The sequence below is a fragment of the Epinephelus moara genome, chromosome 10, assembly GCF_006386435.1.
Source record: "Epinephelus moara isolate mb chromosome 10, YSFRI_EMoa_1.0, whole genome shotgun sequence".
In the NCBI taxonomy this organism is placed as follows: domain Eukaryota; kingdom Metazoa; phylum Chordata; class Actinopteri; order Perciformes; family Serranidae; genus Epinephelus; species Epinephelus moara.
In genome coordinates, this window is record NC_065515.1 from 18,085,128 (window position 1) to 18,103,067 (window position 17,940).

The 17,940-nt window shown below is 43.2% G+C and overlaps 1 protein-coding gene across 1 annotated transcript in view; it reads right to left on the reverse strand.

Annotated features, from left to right (window-relative positions):
* The window catches only part of rnf13 (ring finger protein 13), a 65,290-nt gene that overhangs the window by 12,226 nt on the left and 35,124 nt on the right, over positions 1-17,940 (reverse strand). The window contains exons 5-8 of the mRNA XM_050055991.1: positions 7,467-7,554; positions 5,401-5,491; positions 3,295-3,400; positions 2,771-2,864 (exon numbers count right to left, since the gene is read on the reverse strand). Of these exons, the coding sequence (XP_049911948.1) occupies positions 2,771-2,864; positions 3,295-3,400; positions 5,401-5,491; positions 7,467-7,554 (379 nt within the window). The remainder of the gene's footprint in view (positions 1-2,770; positions 2,865-3,294; positions 3,401-5,400; positions 5,492-7,466; positions 7,555-17,940) is intronic.

Sequence of the window (17,940 nt, forward strand, 5' to 3'; positions counted from 1 at the left end):
GGACTTCAGTCTGGTTCTTGGAGCCAGCACCTAGTGGCCACTGTGGAAACTGCAGCTTCAAACATTTGCACAGTGGCTCCACCGTGCAAAGCTGCGGACTGCAGCTTTAACAGCAACACTAACACAGCAGCATCACAGTGTTCCTGTTCACTGTGGCTGCATCTGCTCAAAGCCCCCAGAGTCCAAGCTCAGCATTATCTGTTGCAGCAGAGGCCAAGGGCGCCATTAGGCATCCTTCCCACTCTGTGTAGCACAAGCACACACACCCACACACACCCCCACACACACACACACACACACACACCACACACACTGCCCAAAAACTTCTCGATGGGGCTTGGAACAGCAGCGAGTCTTGAGTGTCACAGTGACTTGTGTGGCACTGAGCGGTTTCTAAAAAATGCTACAGCTGAAAAATCCTCATGTGTCACAACATGAGGCTTATAAGGAAAAAACAATCATCATGACCACTGGCGTCCTGATGAGCTGATGTAACAGCAGCTTTGTGATTCTAGCTTGTCATTGTCTCTATACAGACATACAGTGAGCCTGTGGTATTATTTTGTTTCCATAAGGCCACGCCAGTCCACGTTTTAAAGACTTCTTCACTAATAACACACTGCGCTTCTATAATGTTGTCGGACTCCAGAATAAGAGGTATCGTCTTTATAATACCACACACTCTTCTTCCCTGTCAAAACCTAGTGCCAACATTAGGGCCTGTGTCCACCGAAGCGCTTTTCCTGAGGACAGCGCATTTTTAAAATTCTTTGCAATACGAGTGCTGCATATTTTTGCTACGCTACAAACACCAGCGGTGTGATGAGGCACTGAGTGCTACATGTTTGGTGTTTTTATTTCTGAGCACCAAGAGGTGAAAAATGTTCAACACTGAGTAAAACACTGCACTCGTCATTGTCACGTTCTCCTCAGCCATCCAATCACAGTGGAGAAGGGGCGGGACAAATACCACAAATACCAACCATCATATCTTACATGTACAAGTGCTGAACAACATCAACAAAAACAATGGAGAAATATCTTAATATAGTGTATATACATTAATATATCTTTCTTCTCATGAACCCACATAGACCTACGGATCTTTAGCCTTCCCTTCATTTGTAGCAACCAGATGCAACCAAACCGTCTCAGCTAAAAAAAACCCCTCTTTGGTGATTGGTGCATTTTGATGACACCTCACTAATTTGAAAAAAAAGAAAAAAAAAGAAACTATTCCTGTTATTAGAGGTCTCTCTCTGACCTGGTGTAAACACTGTCTAACACACTGCTCTGGGAAACAGAGGCAGTGTCCCACTGCTCTCAGGCCCTCCTGTTACAGCCCTCCTGTGCTCAAACCAGGGCACTCGGCTCTTTGCCAAGCTCGCTTTGCTCCAGAGTGCAGGGCTTAAAAGGTGATTAGGTAGAGATTTGGTGTCCCCTTCCTGTATAGCCAAACGCTCTGACTCAGCTGACAGGAGCGCAGACGCCGCCCTGGAGGCCGTTTCCTGGACATATGAACTCCCCAGAGCGGCCAAGGTCGACTGTAGCGGTGCCTGGTGGAAACCCTGAGTCAGAGTGGGCACAGCCACCAGAGCGCACAAACCACAGAGCCTGACGTGACAAAAACAGCTATCTGAGCAACACATGCTGCCTTTAGCTGGTGTGTTGCACGTGCATCTGTTTCTGCCAGGCGGGGGAGGAGCAGCTCGACTCATAACCCCCGCAATTAGCAGCTTTGCAAGGGGGCTACTTATCATGCACCACCCGTAGTCTATAAAGCTCCCCGGTGTCCCCCTGCACAGCTGACTGTAGTCAGGGGATTTCCAGTCTGCAACAAACAGCCGCCGCAGGAAATACAGCCGGCACGAAAACCCTCTAAATACACAGACAAAACTTATTTGACCATAGCACAAAGAGGATTTGCAAAGCAATGCTATAGCCTGTCTGACCCTTGGACTGAGAGGCAGGGTGGGGGTTTCTGGCACAACTTTACCTACTTCCAAGGTGCACGGAGAGGGGACAGACCACTAAAGAGGTCAAAACTTAAGCAACACTTGTTTATATACTGTATGTAACGACCAATAAAGTTGTTCTTTACACTGCAGGTGTTGCTGGAGTTCTGACCTCTTTTGACCCATGTACAGAGTGGACAGAGGAGGAGGCCAGAGGCAGAAAAAGCTTCACAAGTTTCCACTCAAACACTCAAAGTCACACAAATATACAGTATTTATCTCATCAATCTTACTGTCTTTACAAACCAGCGGCACATACTGTACATCCGCTCAACACGTCCAAGATGAAAACCAAAACACACTTAACTTTCAACCCCCGTCAGGCCTCTGGCATGACTGAGAGTACATTCCAAACCATCAGTCATGTGTCCGGTCTCAGCAGAGAGGAGCTCTAATCTACCACGGAGGGCTGTATGGAAAAATCAAGTCCATATTAATCCGATTAGCTCCAAGGTGCAGAGCTCCAGGGAGAGATGATGTGTCGTAATGCATTGATGACATCTTTCCTCTGGGCCAAATCATGTGAGAAAGAGCAGCGGGGTAACATTAGAGGAGGAAATACCTTCTCTAGAGGCTCTAAGGTCAAAGGTTAGATTTAGGATGAAAATGATTTTTGATCCGTCATTTAACAGCGGCTTAATGGTATTTAACATTCAGTGTAACGTGTGACATTCATTCTCCATAAAGTGAATATTGTAATTACGTTAGGGTTTAAATGACACAGTCACAGGTAAATGAGATGTTTGCCTCCGTACCTTTCTTGTACTTGTGGATGGGAAGTTTCTTCAGCTGATCTTTGCGCAGACGGCTCCTCCGAGCCCGGTGTCGATCCTGAACAAACTTTGTAATCTATGAACAGCGGGGAAAAAAAGAAAAAAGAAACATGTCAGAATCCTTTTAAAGTCAGTACGCTGAACACCCACATCTTTCTTGTCCAAGTGCTGAGTCCAAAAAGCTGTAACTGTAATTTCTGTCACATTAGGAAAAGTGTGATATCTTGTGCCCACACTGGATGGTACTGGTACCTGACGAAGAGCCAATCTGGACTCAGAGTGTGGTACTTTTCCTGATGTAACAGAGTAGTGCTCTCATTTAAAAGCAGTGGTTAACAGTGTTGCGAGTCCTCAGGAGGCAAAAATAATTCAGAATACCACCTATTTCCAATCAACTGATTTAAAGAACTACATTTTAAGTCAAATAAAACTACTGTCTGCCTTTGAATATGCTCAACAGTTTATAAGGAAAGCGAACTTTAAGTTTAAAACAAAGATTTACCTACCATGAAAACAACAATTAGGATGAGGCAGATTCCCACGATGATGAGGAAGGGGATCAGGTAGTATTCCAGCGGCAGGCTGAAGTCTGGCATGAGGACCACGTGTCCCCTAGAACAGCAAGCAGAGCCATCGTCAAGTGTTGGAAGGTGACAAAAACAACGTGCATGTAACCTCCATAGAGGCTGTGTTACGGCGTCAGTTTGTAATGGCTCATCGTTTCAGCTGCAACACTGACCACGTTTACATGCACGCTAATATTCCACTGTTATTCTGAATACGACAATATACTGAATTTGATATAGGTCAGGTAAACAGCATATTACACCAGTGCTAGCATCCCTGCACTGGCTTTCTGTCAAATACAGGATTGATTTTAAGGCTCTTTTATTTGTTTTTAAAGCCACACATGGGCTGGCACTCCCGACCGCTTAGATTCTCCGAATACTGTCTTTTAACGGTCCCATGATCGAGGCTGGTGGGTAAGGGAGATCGTGCCTTTGCAGTAGCTGCTCCAAAGCTTTGGAATAGCCTCCTGCTCCCAATAAAAACCTCTCCCTCCACTGACACTTTCAGGACAAATCTTAAGATGTACATGTTGTCAATGGCCTTTGGTTGCTCATAGTGGTTTTAATATTTCAGTATTTTATAATCTTTTTGTGTATGTAATTCTTCTTACCGGTTTTATTCTGTTTTATATTTGTGTATATTTCATATTGCTACATATCTGTGTGTCATTCTTTTATTTTGCACAGCACTTTGGTCTACTGCTGTTGTTTTTAAATGTGCTATAGAAATAAGCTTGATTTAATTTGATTGGATATTCTGTTTGGTTTATACTGAATTAGACCTTTTTCTGAATGTAGCATTTTCCGAATAGGACATGTGATAGGCCGGTATTATGCTGGTTTTAGGAGCCTTCTTTGGACATGTCAACAACATGTGTTAGCTCTGTTAGGTCTGTGCATTGTCATGGATGCGTTGTACACAAATCAACTAGCCAAAAATTTGCAAGGCTGAGAGGCAGAGATGCACGCCCAAAAGAAAAGCCCACAGTTCTGGTCAGACGGAGAAACATACCTACTTTTAAAGATCTTCAAAGGCTTGGATAAGAACCGCTTTTTGGATATCCGCAAATACCACAATACTGACACAGCTCAGCCTTTCCATTTTCTATATTTCAAGGTGATACTAAGTTAGGGCATCGACCCCTGTCAAACACAGCAGATAATGGCTTTGACATATTAGTGGAAATATTATCCATTTCATTATCCATGTAAACGGCTTCGTATGAATGTCGTCTTTTTTTGTACTTGGAGCAAAAAAATGGCTTTTTAGTGGAAGGGATTCATTTTAGTGTTAAGTGTTTTTTAGTATAAAACTGCAGTGTGTCATATAGCCTCTCCAATTCCTCATTCCTATTTTTGTATTGGTTGTTTTTTGTATCTTTTCTTATCTAGTGGTGCGTGCCCATATGTGTTGACAGGTCTAGCTTTGTGCAGTCCAAGTCAAATTTCCCCACAGGGACAATAAAGTATCTATCTATAGAGGGTCCTCTATTCACATGATGACCTTTCACACTATGAGTTAATGGGATCGACCTCTTTTCACAGAACTCCATCCACAGCAGAAATATGTCTGCAACCAGTCCAATCTGTAACAGCCAACTTGGTCCACACTGACAAAACTCTGCCAATACCATGTTTGGTGTTCATTCCTCAGCAAAAGACTTGGGAATTACCCTCGTCTATTTGGATGGTATCTGACAAGCACCACACACACACACACAGACACACACCAGTTTTTTTAGAAATGGAGAACTTTAAAGCTGTGACTCTCTGGGCTCCTCTGACAGACTGAGACATTTCATTACCACCTCACCAGCAGCGAATTCGCATCACATGACAAACCCTGCGCCTTGACATATCACAGTGCACGCTGCCGGCATCACTCTATAACTTTAGATTTAACTTGTATGGCAGGAGCTGGACAGGTTTGAGGTTTGAAAAGGCAGCCATCTCCTCACAATTCACACTGAAAATCTGAGGAGTAAAAAACCTGCTTCTATTATTATTGAAGGACAGAAAAATGAGATTTGGGTTTGGACTTACCCCTTGTCATACGTGAAGTCTTCTTTCAGAGAGTTGGCAGTTTCCTCGCTCACAAACACAGAGGGGATATCTATCTGCTTCATGACATCCACTAAAAAGGGAAACACAGAAAAGTAATGTATCAATATATCATTACAAATTAAAGTCCTGTTATTAGAGAAAGACTAAAATAAGGCTTGTTTGTATCGCACCAAATTTAAATTTAAGTTAAAGTAGTTTCCTAACTACAGGTTTTAACCACATCTAACAGTCTTTATCACTTGATAAAGTCTGCTTCATTCAACCTTTTCCCCTTGCTAATTCTAACATCGGACAAATGTAGGAGGCGAGGGATAAGACCTTGTTTGACCAACCCGACAAACACTCCAGCTGAAGCACAATGACACCTCCATACACCATAAATTAGTTCATATACGCAGGCTTTATTAATGTGAGAAAACCTGGTAAATAATCAGTGTACACGGCTCTGCAGTAGACAAGTATGACTTTCTGTTGTATTTACTAGTGTGTCACAGACAGGAAGGTCACAGACGGAATGTAAAAACAGGGTTAGCAAACAGTAGAAACCAGTGAAAATGTTACTTCTATATCTCTAATTTATTCAGACTCTCTCTAAAACTCGTTGCCAACTAATTTGAAACAATGACTGAGCGCTGCTTGGACTGAGACAGACAGAATTTGTTGTGATGTGTCATCTGTAGCCCTTTTTAAATGCAAATTTGCAGGAAAGCCCAATCAGTCTTTTTTCAGCATTGGCAGTATAAAAACAAAATCGGGGAGTGCGGCAAAATGCCGCCTGCTACTTTTGTTTATACAGAATGCGCCTTTTTCATGGCAATGGGGGGCGTGAGCAAGTAACAAAACATGTAGCTCAGCGTGTGACGTAAACAGTGATGTGGGAGGGAAGCCACGGCTAGTCAGTCCTTTGGCGATTCTCGTAAGTCGGTCGGTTCTTCACCGTCCCCGTCATCTGACGGTTAATGGCCTCTTCGTTTGCGAGGACAAGGAGGGCACACAATTCCTTGTCTCCCCAGTTGCTCATCTTTACAGTGTCTGTCAGGTTTGTGTTTCCCTCTTGCTACTAGCTGCTCACTAATTCCTGCTATCAGCTGTTTCCTGTTTATCCACCGCCAGTGGCTCGCACGTGCGGCGTCTTCAACAGCTCCTCCCACAAGTCATCAACAGCCCCTCCCATTGCGGAAGGCCGCCTCGGTCTGTTTAAACCAAAAAGGTTCTGCCAATATGACTACCCTACGAGGCGGAAAATTGGGCACCTCGGATCAACTCGCCAATCCGGCTCTGTGTGTCTAAACGCTCGCAGCTTGCCGACAAAACGGCCCAACATTCGCGGAAAATCTGGCAGTGTAAAAGGGGCTATTGTATCACACCGCAAAAGGGGGAAAATTTGTGTGTTCACCCTGGTGTCATGTTTCCAGCACTGATGATTGGAGCTGATTGGAGCTGGAGCTGATAAATAACTTAGACTACTGCAGATTCAATTGTCCTGGGAATGGGTGCCGATAATAACCTTTTCCATTACATATTAAAGCTAAATAACAATTTTAGAGGGTGTTAGTGTTTTTTTGTCCCGTAGGAAAGAGGTTTTATTGGCCTACAAATATGGGAGAAACTGCCTTACCCAGTGTATAAAACACCAGCTTATAACATCGACTCCTCTTAAAAACAATAACCAGGGCAGGAAGCCTTCTGGATAATTTATGACTGTACTGCAACCCCTCAAGTGAGAATAGTAGATCATACCTAACTGAAGGAAAACCCCAGACACCATCATATCACAAATGTGGGCTAGAGGGAGGCAGGGAGGACATGGATTGATATGCAGGGAGTGCTACGCTGCTGCGGGGCATCACATCCTTTCTCGAGTGCATCTTAAGACTTGAAATGGACTTCTAACTATGAAAAAAGCCTGGCTTTCCCTCAGGCTTGGGGATTAAGAGAAAAACACAAGCACATCCTCTGTCAACAGACGCGTAATCAGGCAGCTGTGGAAGATGCTGAATGCTTAGAAAAAGAGGACTGTGCTGGTGGTGTTGGTGGTAACTTACAATCATTGGATCCCATGCTGATTAAGTCATTGGAGTCCACATTGTGAACAATGGCTGCCTTGTACCCGGCTTTCTGGGCATTGAGGACCTGTGAGGAGACAAAATATTTACGCTCTGATTATCAAATGGATCCTCTTTGGTGCAAACACCTGGTGATCATTAGTAGCTAACCTCAGCTAAGACTAAAAACAGCCCTAAGTGAAGGTGTATGTGTGATAACAGGGGCTCTGTTTCAGATAATGTGATCGACTCCGATCTCCACTATCTGACACAGCAGCATCAAACCACATTAAACATGACATAGAAACCAGCTGTGGTTAGGAAAGAGAGCTTTCAGATTCTGCTCAGAGGCTTTTAGCAATGCACAAGTCATCCTCCAATAAAAGGTACAACATGGTCACTAATATTAGCCTACAAATGAACCACTTCCAGTTAAAGGATTCTCTCTCCTGCTGATATGAACTCATTTATGACCTAGCCTTGCAATCTGAATTCCCAAAGGACAATAAATACTTCAGTTTTCTGCATTAGCAGTCAGAGAGGACAGCAGAGACCACAGAGAGGAACTCTGTGGCTTCACGGTAGCATCCAGCAACATGTTTACGGCCTGTTTACCAGAGGGTTTTCAAGAGACGTGATGTTTGCATGTTTGTTCTCCTCCATGATAAACACTGACGGCTCATCAGAGCTGGCTGAGCTGTAACTGAAGATCCGAAACAGAAGTGTTTTGATGATCGGTAAAAAAGCCACAGGGCCAGGCCAAAGGCGTTCTATTAAAGGAGGGTATGAAAAATGCTTAAAATCAGTACACTTTGCTCAGTTTAAAAAACATGTCACATTTCAACCTTCCTGACTTTCTTACCGTCACCTGTCATTGTTTAGATGTGCTGCAGGTTCCTATTTTATATAACAGAGAAGCAAAACCAAACAAAACACTTGAGGCCAAGCCTGCTTACTCATGACAAGCTCTGACTATCTGCTAAGAATAATTTAAGGCACAACCTGTAATCCAAACACAAACCAAAGAGCAACATCACCACTAAAACTCCAAAAACAAGGCTGGAAACTGCTGCTGCTGTTTTTCTTTTTACTTGGCCGGTCAGACAAGTAGGTCAGAAATCTACTTGCCCAAAGTCAATTTTTCTTGCCCCTATACAAATTATTTCATAAAGTTAACTGTCCTGAAAAACAACTGTTTTATCCACCTTGCTCTCAAACTGCTCAATACATAGTCAGAGTTTTGCCCACATCCTTGAACGCCACCCAACTAAACTCCTGTTTCCAGGATAACTGATATGCTTGCTTGCAGCTCAAACTTTCTGTCCTTACCCGCCACCATCTTCTTGCAATTTCCTGATTGGTACTGTATATGTGCAACCCTTACCAGGAACAACAAGGAAGCGAGATGGCTTGCTCCTTAGCTACCCTCATAAATCAGCTCTGGAAAAAATCTATCCATCCATCTTCAACCGCTTATCCGAAGCCGGGCTGCAGGGGCAGCAGGCCGAGCAAAGTATTTCGGACGCCCCTCTTCCCAGTAATGCTTTCCAGCTCCTCCTGGGGGACCCCGAGGTGTTCCCAGGCCAGATGAGATATGCAATCCCTCCAGCGTGTTCTGGGTCTGCCCCGTGGCCTCCTACCGGTAGGACGTGCCTGGAACAACTCTAACGAGGAGCAGCGACTCTAGTCCGAGCTCCTGCTAGATGTCGGAGCTCCTTACCCTATCTCTAAGGCTGAGCCAAGCCACCCCACAGAATAAACTCATTTCGGCCTTTTGTATCCGCGATCTCATTCTTTTGGTCACTACCCAGAACTCTTGACCACAGGTGAGGGTTGAGACGTAGATGGACCAGTAAATCAAAAGCTTTACCTTCTGGCTCAGCTCTCTCTTCACCACAACTGTCCGGCACAGCACCTGCATCACTGCAGACGCTGTGCCAACCGCCGATCCATCTCATGCTCCATTCTACCCTCACTCATGAATGAAAAAAACGATGTGTCCAATTCATTTTTACCTTCTTCTAATTCAAGGTCAGATGTTTGTCATTTTGGTTTGAATCAGTTGACAAGCAAACTAATTCACTGTCATTAATCATCAAAAATTTGAATACTACAATACTGTTTATTATAGTTTATACATATAAAGATTATTTCACTTTTCACAAACCAACACTGCATTTATGACAACTGAGATTTCTCTGTTTGTAAGCCATGTTGTTTTGGCCCATCATACTTTCTTCTTTTTAGTTTGTACCCTTCTTAGGATAAATAGTGGCTAAGATAGCACTCACTTTTCCATTTTGGCAAAAGGTGCCATCTTGTGTATACCTATGCACACTTGTGTGTGTTAAATGTGTTTAAACTATTGCATAAACATGCCACTATGTCCACACTCCCATTAATCATAGATGTGCCCCCCCACCGCCTCTTCAGAAAAAAAAACTTAAGCCTCTCGCTGCTGCATAAAAACAGATGCTACACGTTCACTGTGCGTGTGTCGTTCTGAAAGGCAATTTATTTTTCCTTTTATATCTGTCAACACCTATATGTTCAAATTTACAAAACCCAGGAGACAGGGGATGTGTCAAAGTCTGCGTGGAGGCTCGATTATTCTGGACAAACGCTGCCAGAGCTTTTTATTCTCTCAGCTGGAAGCCCAGAAACATAGATTGAATGTTATATAACACAATAACTAACAAAGCAATTTCGCAAGAAAGTTGCATAAACAGAAATAAACTAAACGTGTCTGCGGGCCCTTATGAATCCTAATCAGTGTATGTGTGGCTGTTTTATTGACTAGGATACTTTGATTTTAGGTATTTATAGGCAAACACAAATCCACTATCTGAAAAGTTAAAAGACAGGTGTCCAAATCCTGTAAAATCTAAAGTTAAAACATCATTTGGCAAAAGTTACTGTGCATCTTTTTCACCTAAACCTTTAAATCTACAGCAGGTTGTGCGTTCAGAATAAAAAATGCTCTGCTGAAGACACTAAAGTAAGATTCAAACAGGGCTCCTTCCAGCCACAGAGGGCCTCGTGTGCTGCATCGTGGATGCAGGGGAAACTGATGTAATGGGGATCTTTCATCTGCAAGGCTGTTTTTGTGGCTTAGCACAGCACAGAGGCTACAGTATCCTGTACAGCCATTGTTGTGGCCGATTGCTCACAACAGATGTGGTGGAGGAAATAGGATGTGACAATATAATCCTGGGATGAATCATTATGTGTTCTTACACAGGCAGAGATAGACTTTAGATAGTGAGTGTTTCCTCTGAAATTCAAGGAGGAAACAAAGAGCTTCAGACACATAAATGTCACTCAGACATAATGGGAACGAGGGCAGCGATCCTCCAGTATCAGCGACAATAGTTCTAGCGGGGAAACCATATTCATTTTATAGAATTAATGCATTCAGTTTGTTATTGCATATGAAGAACAAAGTTTTGACACAACACGGCCAAACTAAAGAAAAATCAGCCCTAAAACTTCAACAATGCATCAAAAAAACAGAGCGAAAGAACATGATCAGCCTGATTATCAGACTGAACTGCCATTTGATTATCTTCATTATTCTGTCTCATGTTGTGTTCATGTTGGTCACTTTCTGTTGGAGACAGGCTCTTATTGTAGTCATCTGCCGCCCTTTTTGCGTCAGGCTCATCACAGAACGAGAACATCCCCATCCTATTTTTAAACCCACCTACTAATCTGTGACAGCCTTGGTTGTTTCTCTAAGAAATCTCAGTCAATGAGCACAACACAAGACCTTTTTAAGTCAGTCTTTTTAGAGCCGCCATTTGATTTTCAGAGTGGAAGGACGAACGACAGACCTTTTGGCGTCATCTACTCCAAAAGTGCAGCTGCAGGCTACCAGTAAACTACGCTGCGTCGTGTTTAAAGTGTTGTTTTACTTTTCTTCAGACTTGTGCAAGTAGGCGAGGGTGGAGACCAAAAACAGGGGGAATCACTGCGGCCAGTCTTATAACGTTCAGGAAAACCCTGCTGTTTATTCTGGCATCATGTTGGTGATGTGATTATTGAAACAGGCCCATGTGGACTCACACAAATAAACTAACCTGAAAGCACTGAACATTACAAATTAATGATATTCAACATAGTGAATGAATCCAAGTGTGACTATCTTCTTTTAAATCACCGCTGTCTGAAGCCACAGAGGAGCCGCTGATGTTAATTATTACTCAGAGCATGTGCGACCCTCCTGTGGTAAATTAACACCCGACCCAGAACCAGACAGTGAGAGTGAGACCATGATGTGTGGCAGCGGAGACGGTACAGTGTAAAGACAATCAGAAAGATGTGACAGTCATCTGCTCTGTTAAATAATAGAAGCAGGTCGCTCCTTGCTCGCACTAACCTGAGCACCCGAGGGTTGTGTGAGTGCAGTGGGTCAGCCCTGCAGCTCGGCCAAGCCTCTCTATACCAGCATTGTACTCTGTTGTGATGCAAGGAAATCCATTTAGACCTGTGAGGGGTGAACAGTGTGTGTGTGTGTGTGTGTGTGTGTGTTGTGGCCTACATGGATGCTAATACAGAACAGCACTGTCTTTTGTCTGCCCCTTGTCATTGTAATTTTATGCACAGGCATACGTGAAGCAGCGTGTATGGCAGCCGCAGCATTGTGATCCCATGTGTTTTCTTGTGAGGGTGTATTGTGTGGAGGTATCAATGGCTACTGTGTGCGTCTTGAGGCAGACTGTCTGGATAAGTGACACACACACACAAAATACTGGGTCTGCATATGTGTGTGGGTTTTTTAAGAAAGGAAAGTGAGCTAGGTAGAAGGATTTCTGTCTGTGATTGTAAAACTTTTTAGACTTAATCATTAATCAGGTGCAGACTAGAGCCCTGCACGGGACTGTTTTCTTAATCTTGCTCCTGCTGGACTTCTGACCAGGACTGCCTGCTCCTGCACATTGTGTTTCAGACTGCCTGCTACCATGGAGGTATGAACAGACCCAGATACAGTGTTGGAGGCGGGGCTCGGCCCAGCAAGCACACTAGAGACTTAAAACGCTGGCCAAGCCAGCTACCTCTGGTATAGAGCTCTGCCATCTTGAATGGGGATAAAACGGCTCCTCTAGAATTTCACTCCAAACACTCAAAAAAGTTTCTCCACTAATTTACAGATGTGTCTTTCACAATGTAAGTCAATAGGAAAAAAGTTGTTTTGGGCCAAATGGCATCATGTGACGGGCTCGGCAGTTGTGATTCCACTTTTTATTGCTACTACAAAAATTGGCTTCAAAGCTCGGCACACTTCCTTAGGGCCCGCTCGCTCCTGCCCGCAACAAAGTTTAAGCCACCCACTCCCACGAGATTTGCGTTGAGGGATCCCAATCCCAATGTGGTCCTCTAATACAAACCTGTCTGTATTACCATAGCAAACCTCCCTTTTCCTCCTCTGCATATAAAAAAAAAACACTTTGATTTTTTTCAGATAATTTTGCTACATTGCCCATTATGAGCCACCATACCTTGAATTTGTACCCATGGCAATGCCAATCTACAAGCTCAGGTTCAACCTAGTCCACAGTTTTGCTGCTTAATGTCCAATCTGTTCATGGGGTGTGTATTCTTAAAAAGCCAGCAGTTATCCAAGACAGTAGTCATTGCACTCACACTTAAAGTATATAATTTCTACATTTTTCATCCCACAAAAATCCCAGTTTATTTTTTGAGCATTTGCAGCAAAGTTTAAATAGTCACAATGCCGTCTTTTAGTACAGATGATGATTGTAAAGCAAATTTCAGCCTGTTGTTTGGCTGTAGAGCTGCAACAATTAGCCATTTAATTATTTGGTCGATCAACAGCAAATTAATTGGCAACTATTTTAATAATCGAATAATCATTTAAATAAGTTTTTACTCAAAATAGCCAAACATTTGCTGGTTTTGTGCTCCTTAAATGTGAGAATTTGATGCTTTTCTTTGTCAGATATGATAATAAACTAAACTGGTCAGATAAAAAATACCATTTAAAGACGTCATTGAGGGATCTGGGACGTTACACAGGGCAGGTTTCACTATTTTATGATATTTTACTGACTAAATAACTGCATAATAGCCAGTGGTCTGTAATACTCACAGAAAGTATCTTACAACTCTAGAAAATTATCAAGGCAGCAATTGAACTTTGTTATCATGAAACTGTGACATAAACAGCAGAAATACAGCTTTTATATTAGAAAGTATTCTAGCAGGAATATGTGCAGCATCTTCCTGGATGATGTCATGTTGCAGCAAAGGTTGAGATGAACTTTTTGCCGGAGCAGCCTGTGTTGGCCTGGCCACTGCGCTACCGGACTGGCTGCATTCAAATCAATGAGAAGGCAGGGATTAAGCTGATCTAAAGGCGGCTACAACTTCTGGCATGCACTGATTTGTTTGATAAGTCAAACCAGACTTCTCTAGTGCTCCATGTAGGATAAATTAAAGAGTTTGACTTGGATGTGGTTATGTGTCTGTAGTGTAGTTTGCATCGTGTTACGTGTCAACTTGTTGGCAGACCAGGTTGTTGGAAATCAATTCATGCAAATAGGGAACGACTGTAACAGCTGCCACAAGCCAAACTTTGGCCAGCTGTGGCTAAAACGGGTCATTAGTGAACCGGTAAATTTGTCCTGTGACCAATCAAGATTTAGAGGTCGTGCTTTACTTCCTAAAATCTACTTTGCAGGTAAAATGTAGGCACTGATAGAAGACAAAAGGTCAGTCTGCTATCCTCTCAACAGACTGGCTGGTCAACAGTTTAGTTCAGGGCCTTTGCAAGGGGATTTTACAGTTAGAGTAAAGAGCCATTTTGGCTGTAGGCTGTCTAGATGCCAGTGTGTGGTGTGGTCTGTCTGCATGGGATCTGCAGAGGAATTCAACCTCTGCTGCTGGCTCACCCTTGTGTTTGCATGGGCAAAGATAAGGACATTCAATGCATTCCTGAGACTGAAGCGAGGCAGAAAAAAAGAGACAAAGAGGCAGAAAAAAAAAAGAGGAGGGAAAAGGGAATACGAGATGTGAAACCTCTAGAAATAAAAAATCAATAGAAGGCGAGCGTGTGGCTATAAACACTCAAACACACACAAGCTTACGACGAGAATGCATCACCGAGGTCTGCTTTTTGTACCATCTGCAGACAATCGTGCTGAGCTGCAGCGCCATCCTCCATGTCAATTTAACAGCCTTCATTAAACCACTTAATTGCTGTTATCCCTGTGGGACCACAAAGAAAAAGCTGCTCTCCTTCAACATCGTATCACTCTGCACACACACACACAACTTCATTATGATAGCTTTGTGCGAGAAAACATCAAAATAAAAATGTAGATTTTTGCCATAAATGACCCTCCTAACCTCTTTAGTTTCAGAAAGCTGACAGACCAACATAACAGCCATAGTGGAACAACACTGGAAAAATAAGTGGCTATATGCCTTTCTCAAGGGCATCTTGACATCTTTTGTCATCATGTGACGGCATTACTTGGCTCCAGAAACTTCTAGCTCTGTTCTCTCTTTTTCCGCCTTCCGAAGTCCACATTATTATGCTTTGGATTCAAAACAAAGCAGAAGCATAACAACCATGTGATGCTTGTTTTCTCATCGTGGCCCCCCTGCTGTGTGCTGACCAAATTTTGACTTGGCCTGCAGCACAGACACTGTAGGTTTTATTCATGAGGTTGACCAATTATGGATTTTTAAAAGACAGATTGGACTCGACTTAATTGGCTGTTGTTTTTGGAGCCCTGCAAGTGAACTTGGCGAGCTCTGGCGGCATTCTGTCAGGGGGTTAAAAACACACTGTGACATAAAAGTGACAAGAAAGGCAGCAATTTGCATCAAATTAACACAGCTTGTGATATCAATTAATACTGTGTCTGTATCTCATAAATGTCAGGAAATGTCATGTCAGGGTGTGTTCGTGGTGGCAGATGGAAACTAGACATATTTTTAATTAAACTGGCTTTACTTGAACTGCTGGCCTTAAAGAAATGTCTTCATCAACGCCTTATGTTTATGTCTTTATTTCCTGGTTCCAACAGGTCAAGTCTAAATACAGAACACCACAAGTGGTGGGGCCTCTCCACAAAAAATGCTGCAGGAAACCCAGATCTGGAAAATGACCCAACTCAACCAAACATAATATTCTATGCAAAGTGTGAAGTCACATGGCGGCAATGGTGAACACATAAATCAGTCAGCGTAGACAGTGACAATGCACACTGCAGGAGCTGCTGTTGTAGACTGAATTGCCGTGATGTTACGCTAACAACAATAACTTTCCTGTAGATACCTAGCAGCTGATTTGAATTGCAGAGATATGTAAAATCTGCAAACTTCTTTGTTTCTGTCGTCATTTTCTGCCGAAACTGTAACATTTTAAGACACATACTCAAACACAGTGGTCTGACCTATCTGACTAGAGTGTGGATACCCGATCCGAGTCCGAACCCGGAAATTTTGCTCAGGTTCAGTCCGCTTGACATGCTGCTGTGTTGTGCTATGGCCGATTCAAGTGCTGGAATTGCATGTTTACGTGACGCCTGAACGCAACACAGTGCTGTGCTGCGCTGCTGTGCGTGCAGCATGTTTGACTGTGCATAATAGCAGCCTTTTGATGGTCATTTACACACTGTCCATGTGTGATCACAGTAAACAGATAAGCTGTATTCCTGATAACAATAACTATATCAGGTAACAAACTGCATCGGGCTTGGGTTGGGTTTGGACTTAAAAATCAGAAAGTCTGTCGGGGTCGGGCTGGGCTTGGTTATAACTGTCTCGGACTTGGGTCAGGTTCGGTCAGGAAAATGTGACCCTTGCTTTGCTAGTGTCTTTGATAAACCAAATGTTCCTGCACAAGCTGAGCAATGTACTGCCATGGACAGGGGCCACAGCAAATACATTTTAGCCAACTAAAAAAATCAATACTAGTCTAAGTGTATGCCATATTTGGAATATTTTCACTGCTTAATATACACACTAACTGATCGAGGCAGCTGTAGACCAATTCACACCCGTGTTCTGCTACGTAAAATGGAGTCTAGTGGCTTTGAGAAAACAGCTTCAGTTTCCTGTCAGAAAGGGCTGTCTGACAGAAAGGTAAAGTGGTGAAAACCAGTCTTTTTTAGGCAGCTAAAACTAACCAACCAATTGAGGTTTTTGCTCAGCACTGTTTCATGTTATACACATGATGCAGGGGTTTTCTACCCAGGAGTTATTGTAAACAAGCACTGTGATTCAGTCTATAGCTTAGTTTGTTCGTACAAACCTGCTGAACTCTGATTCTGCAGTAAGTACACTGAGGCCTTGAAGAGTTTACGTGCCCGTCAGCAAGAAGCTTGCAGCTGTTTGGAGGCCAACAGCGCTGCACTGTGTATGTGTATGGAGCAGCTTCCTGTGAATGCGTGGGACTGAATGAATGTAAAGGAAGGTGTTTGTGGGGGGAAAAAAACTTGTTTACAATCAACTGTGACATGAAAAAAGAGCATTTCAAAGTAGTTTTCCACCGCAGGTCACTGAACTATGGATGCTTGTCAGTGTGCGTGCGTGTGTGTGTGTGTGTGTACAGATTTATGCGTGTGAGACCTCACTCACATTGGTCACAGTTGACTGGAGGTGTGTAAACGGTGCCACCTGGAACTGCCTGACTTACTGGTGCTGCTGGATTTAACCATTTGGATCCCAAAAAGAGCAGAACACACTCTCTGAATCTGTTAAAAGCTCATTATGCAAACATGTTACATACAGATGAACATTATCTACCTACAGATATGATAAAAATGAGCACGTATGACCTTAAATACACCCGCACACACAGGTTATATCTGCCTTATCACTTCTATACTAGTGTCTGTGAGACTGGTGGTGTGGACAGGGTCTGCTGATAGCATCACTAATTATTGCTGATTCACCAGTGTGTGTGTGTGTGTGTGTGTGTGTGTGTGTGTGTGTGTGTGTGTCAATAACTACTGCATCTTCACTCCTGTGTGTGTGTATCTGCTGCCAACACTGCACAGTCTCCTCATGCAGTGCTGCAGCTAAAACACATCGACTCATCTTCCCTGCCTCTCCCTCCTCTTACACAACTGACATCTCTTTGTCCGCAAATCCCTCTTTTCCTCTTTCTCTCCTTTGCTTTTCTCTCGCCCTAGGTCCTCTTACCTCCACCGTCTGTTTTCCAGTTCATTTTTCTTCAACACTCCTGCCCTACGGAGCTCAGGCAGTAAAAATGACCAGTGTGGAGCCTGTTGCATTCACTGGTCTAACATTTGCATACTGACCTCAGCTTTGTGTAAATGAGTCCGAGCAGCACAGCACACATTTCTCACACAACATTACAGCTGATGTTTTAAGTAGATGAACTAGTCCCCAAGTTTTAACACAAGATCAGCCTTTTTTGGAATTTGAATCACAGATATTACATTGATATTACAGTAGATAGTACTATATGTCAACTAAT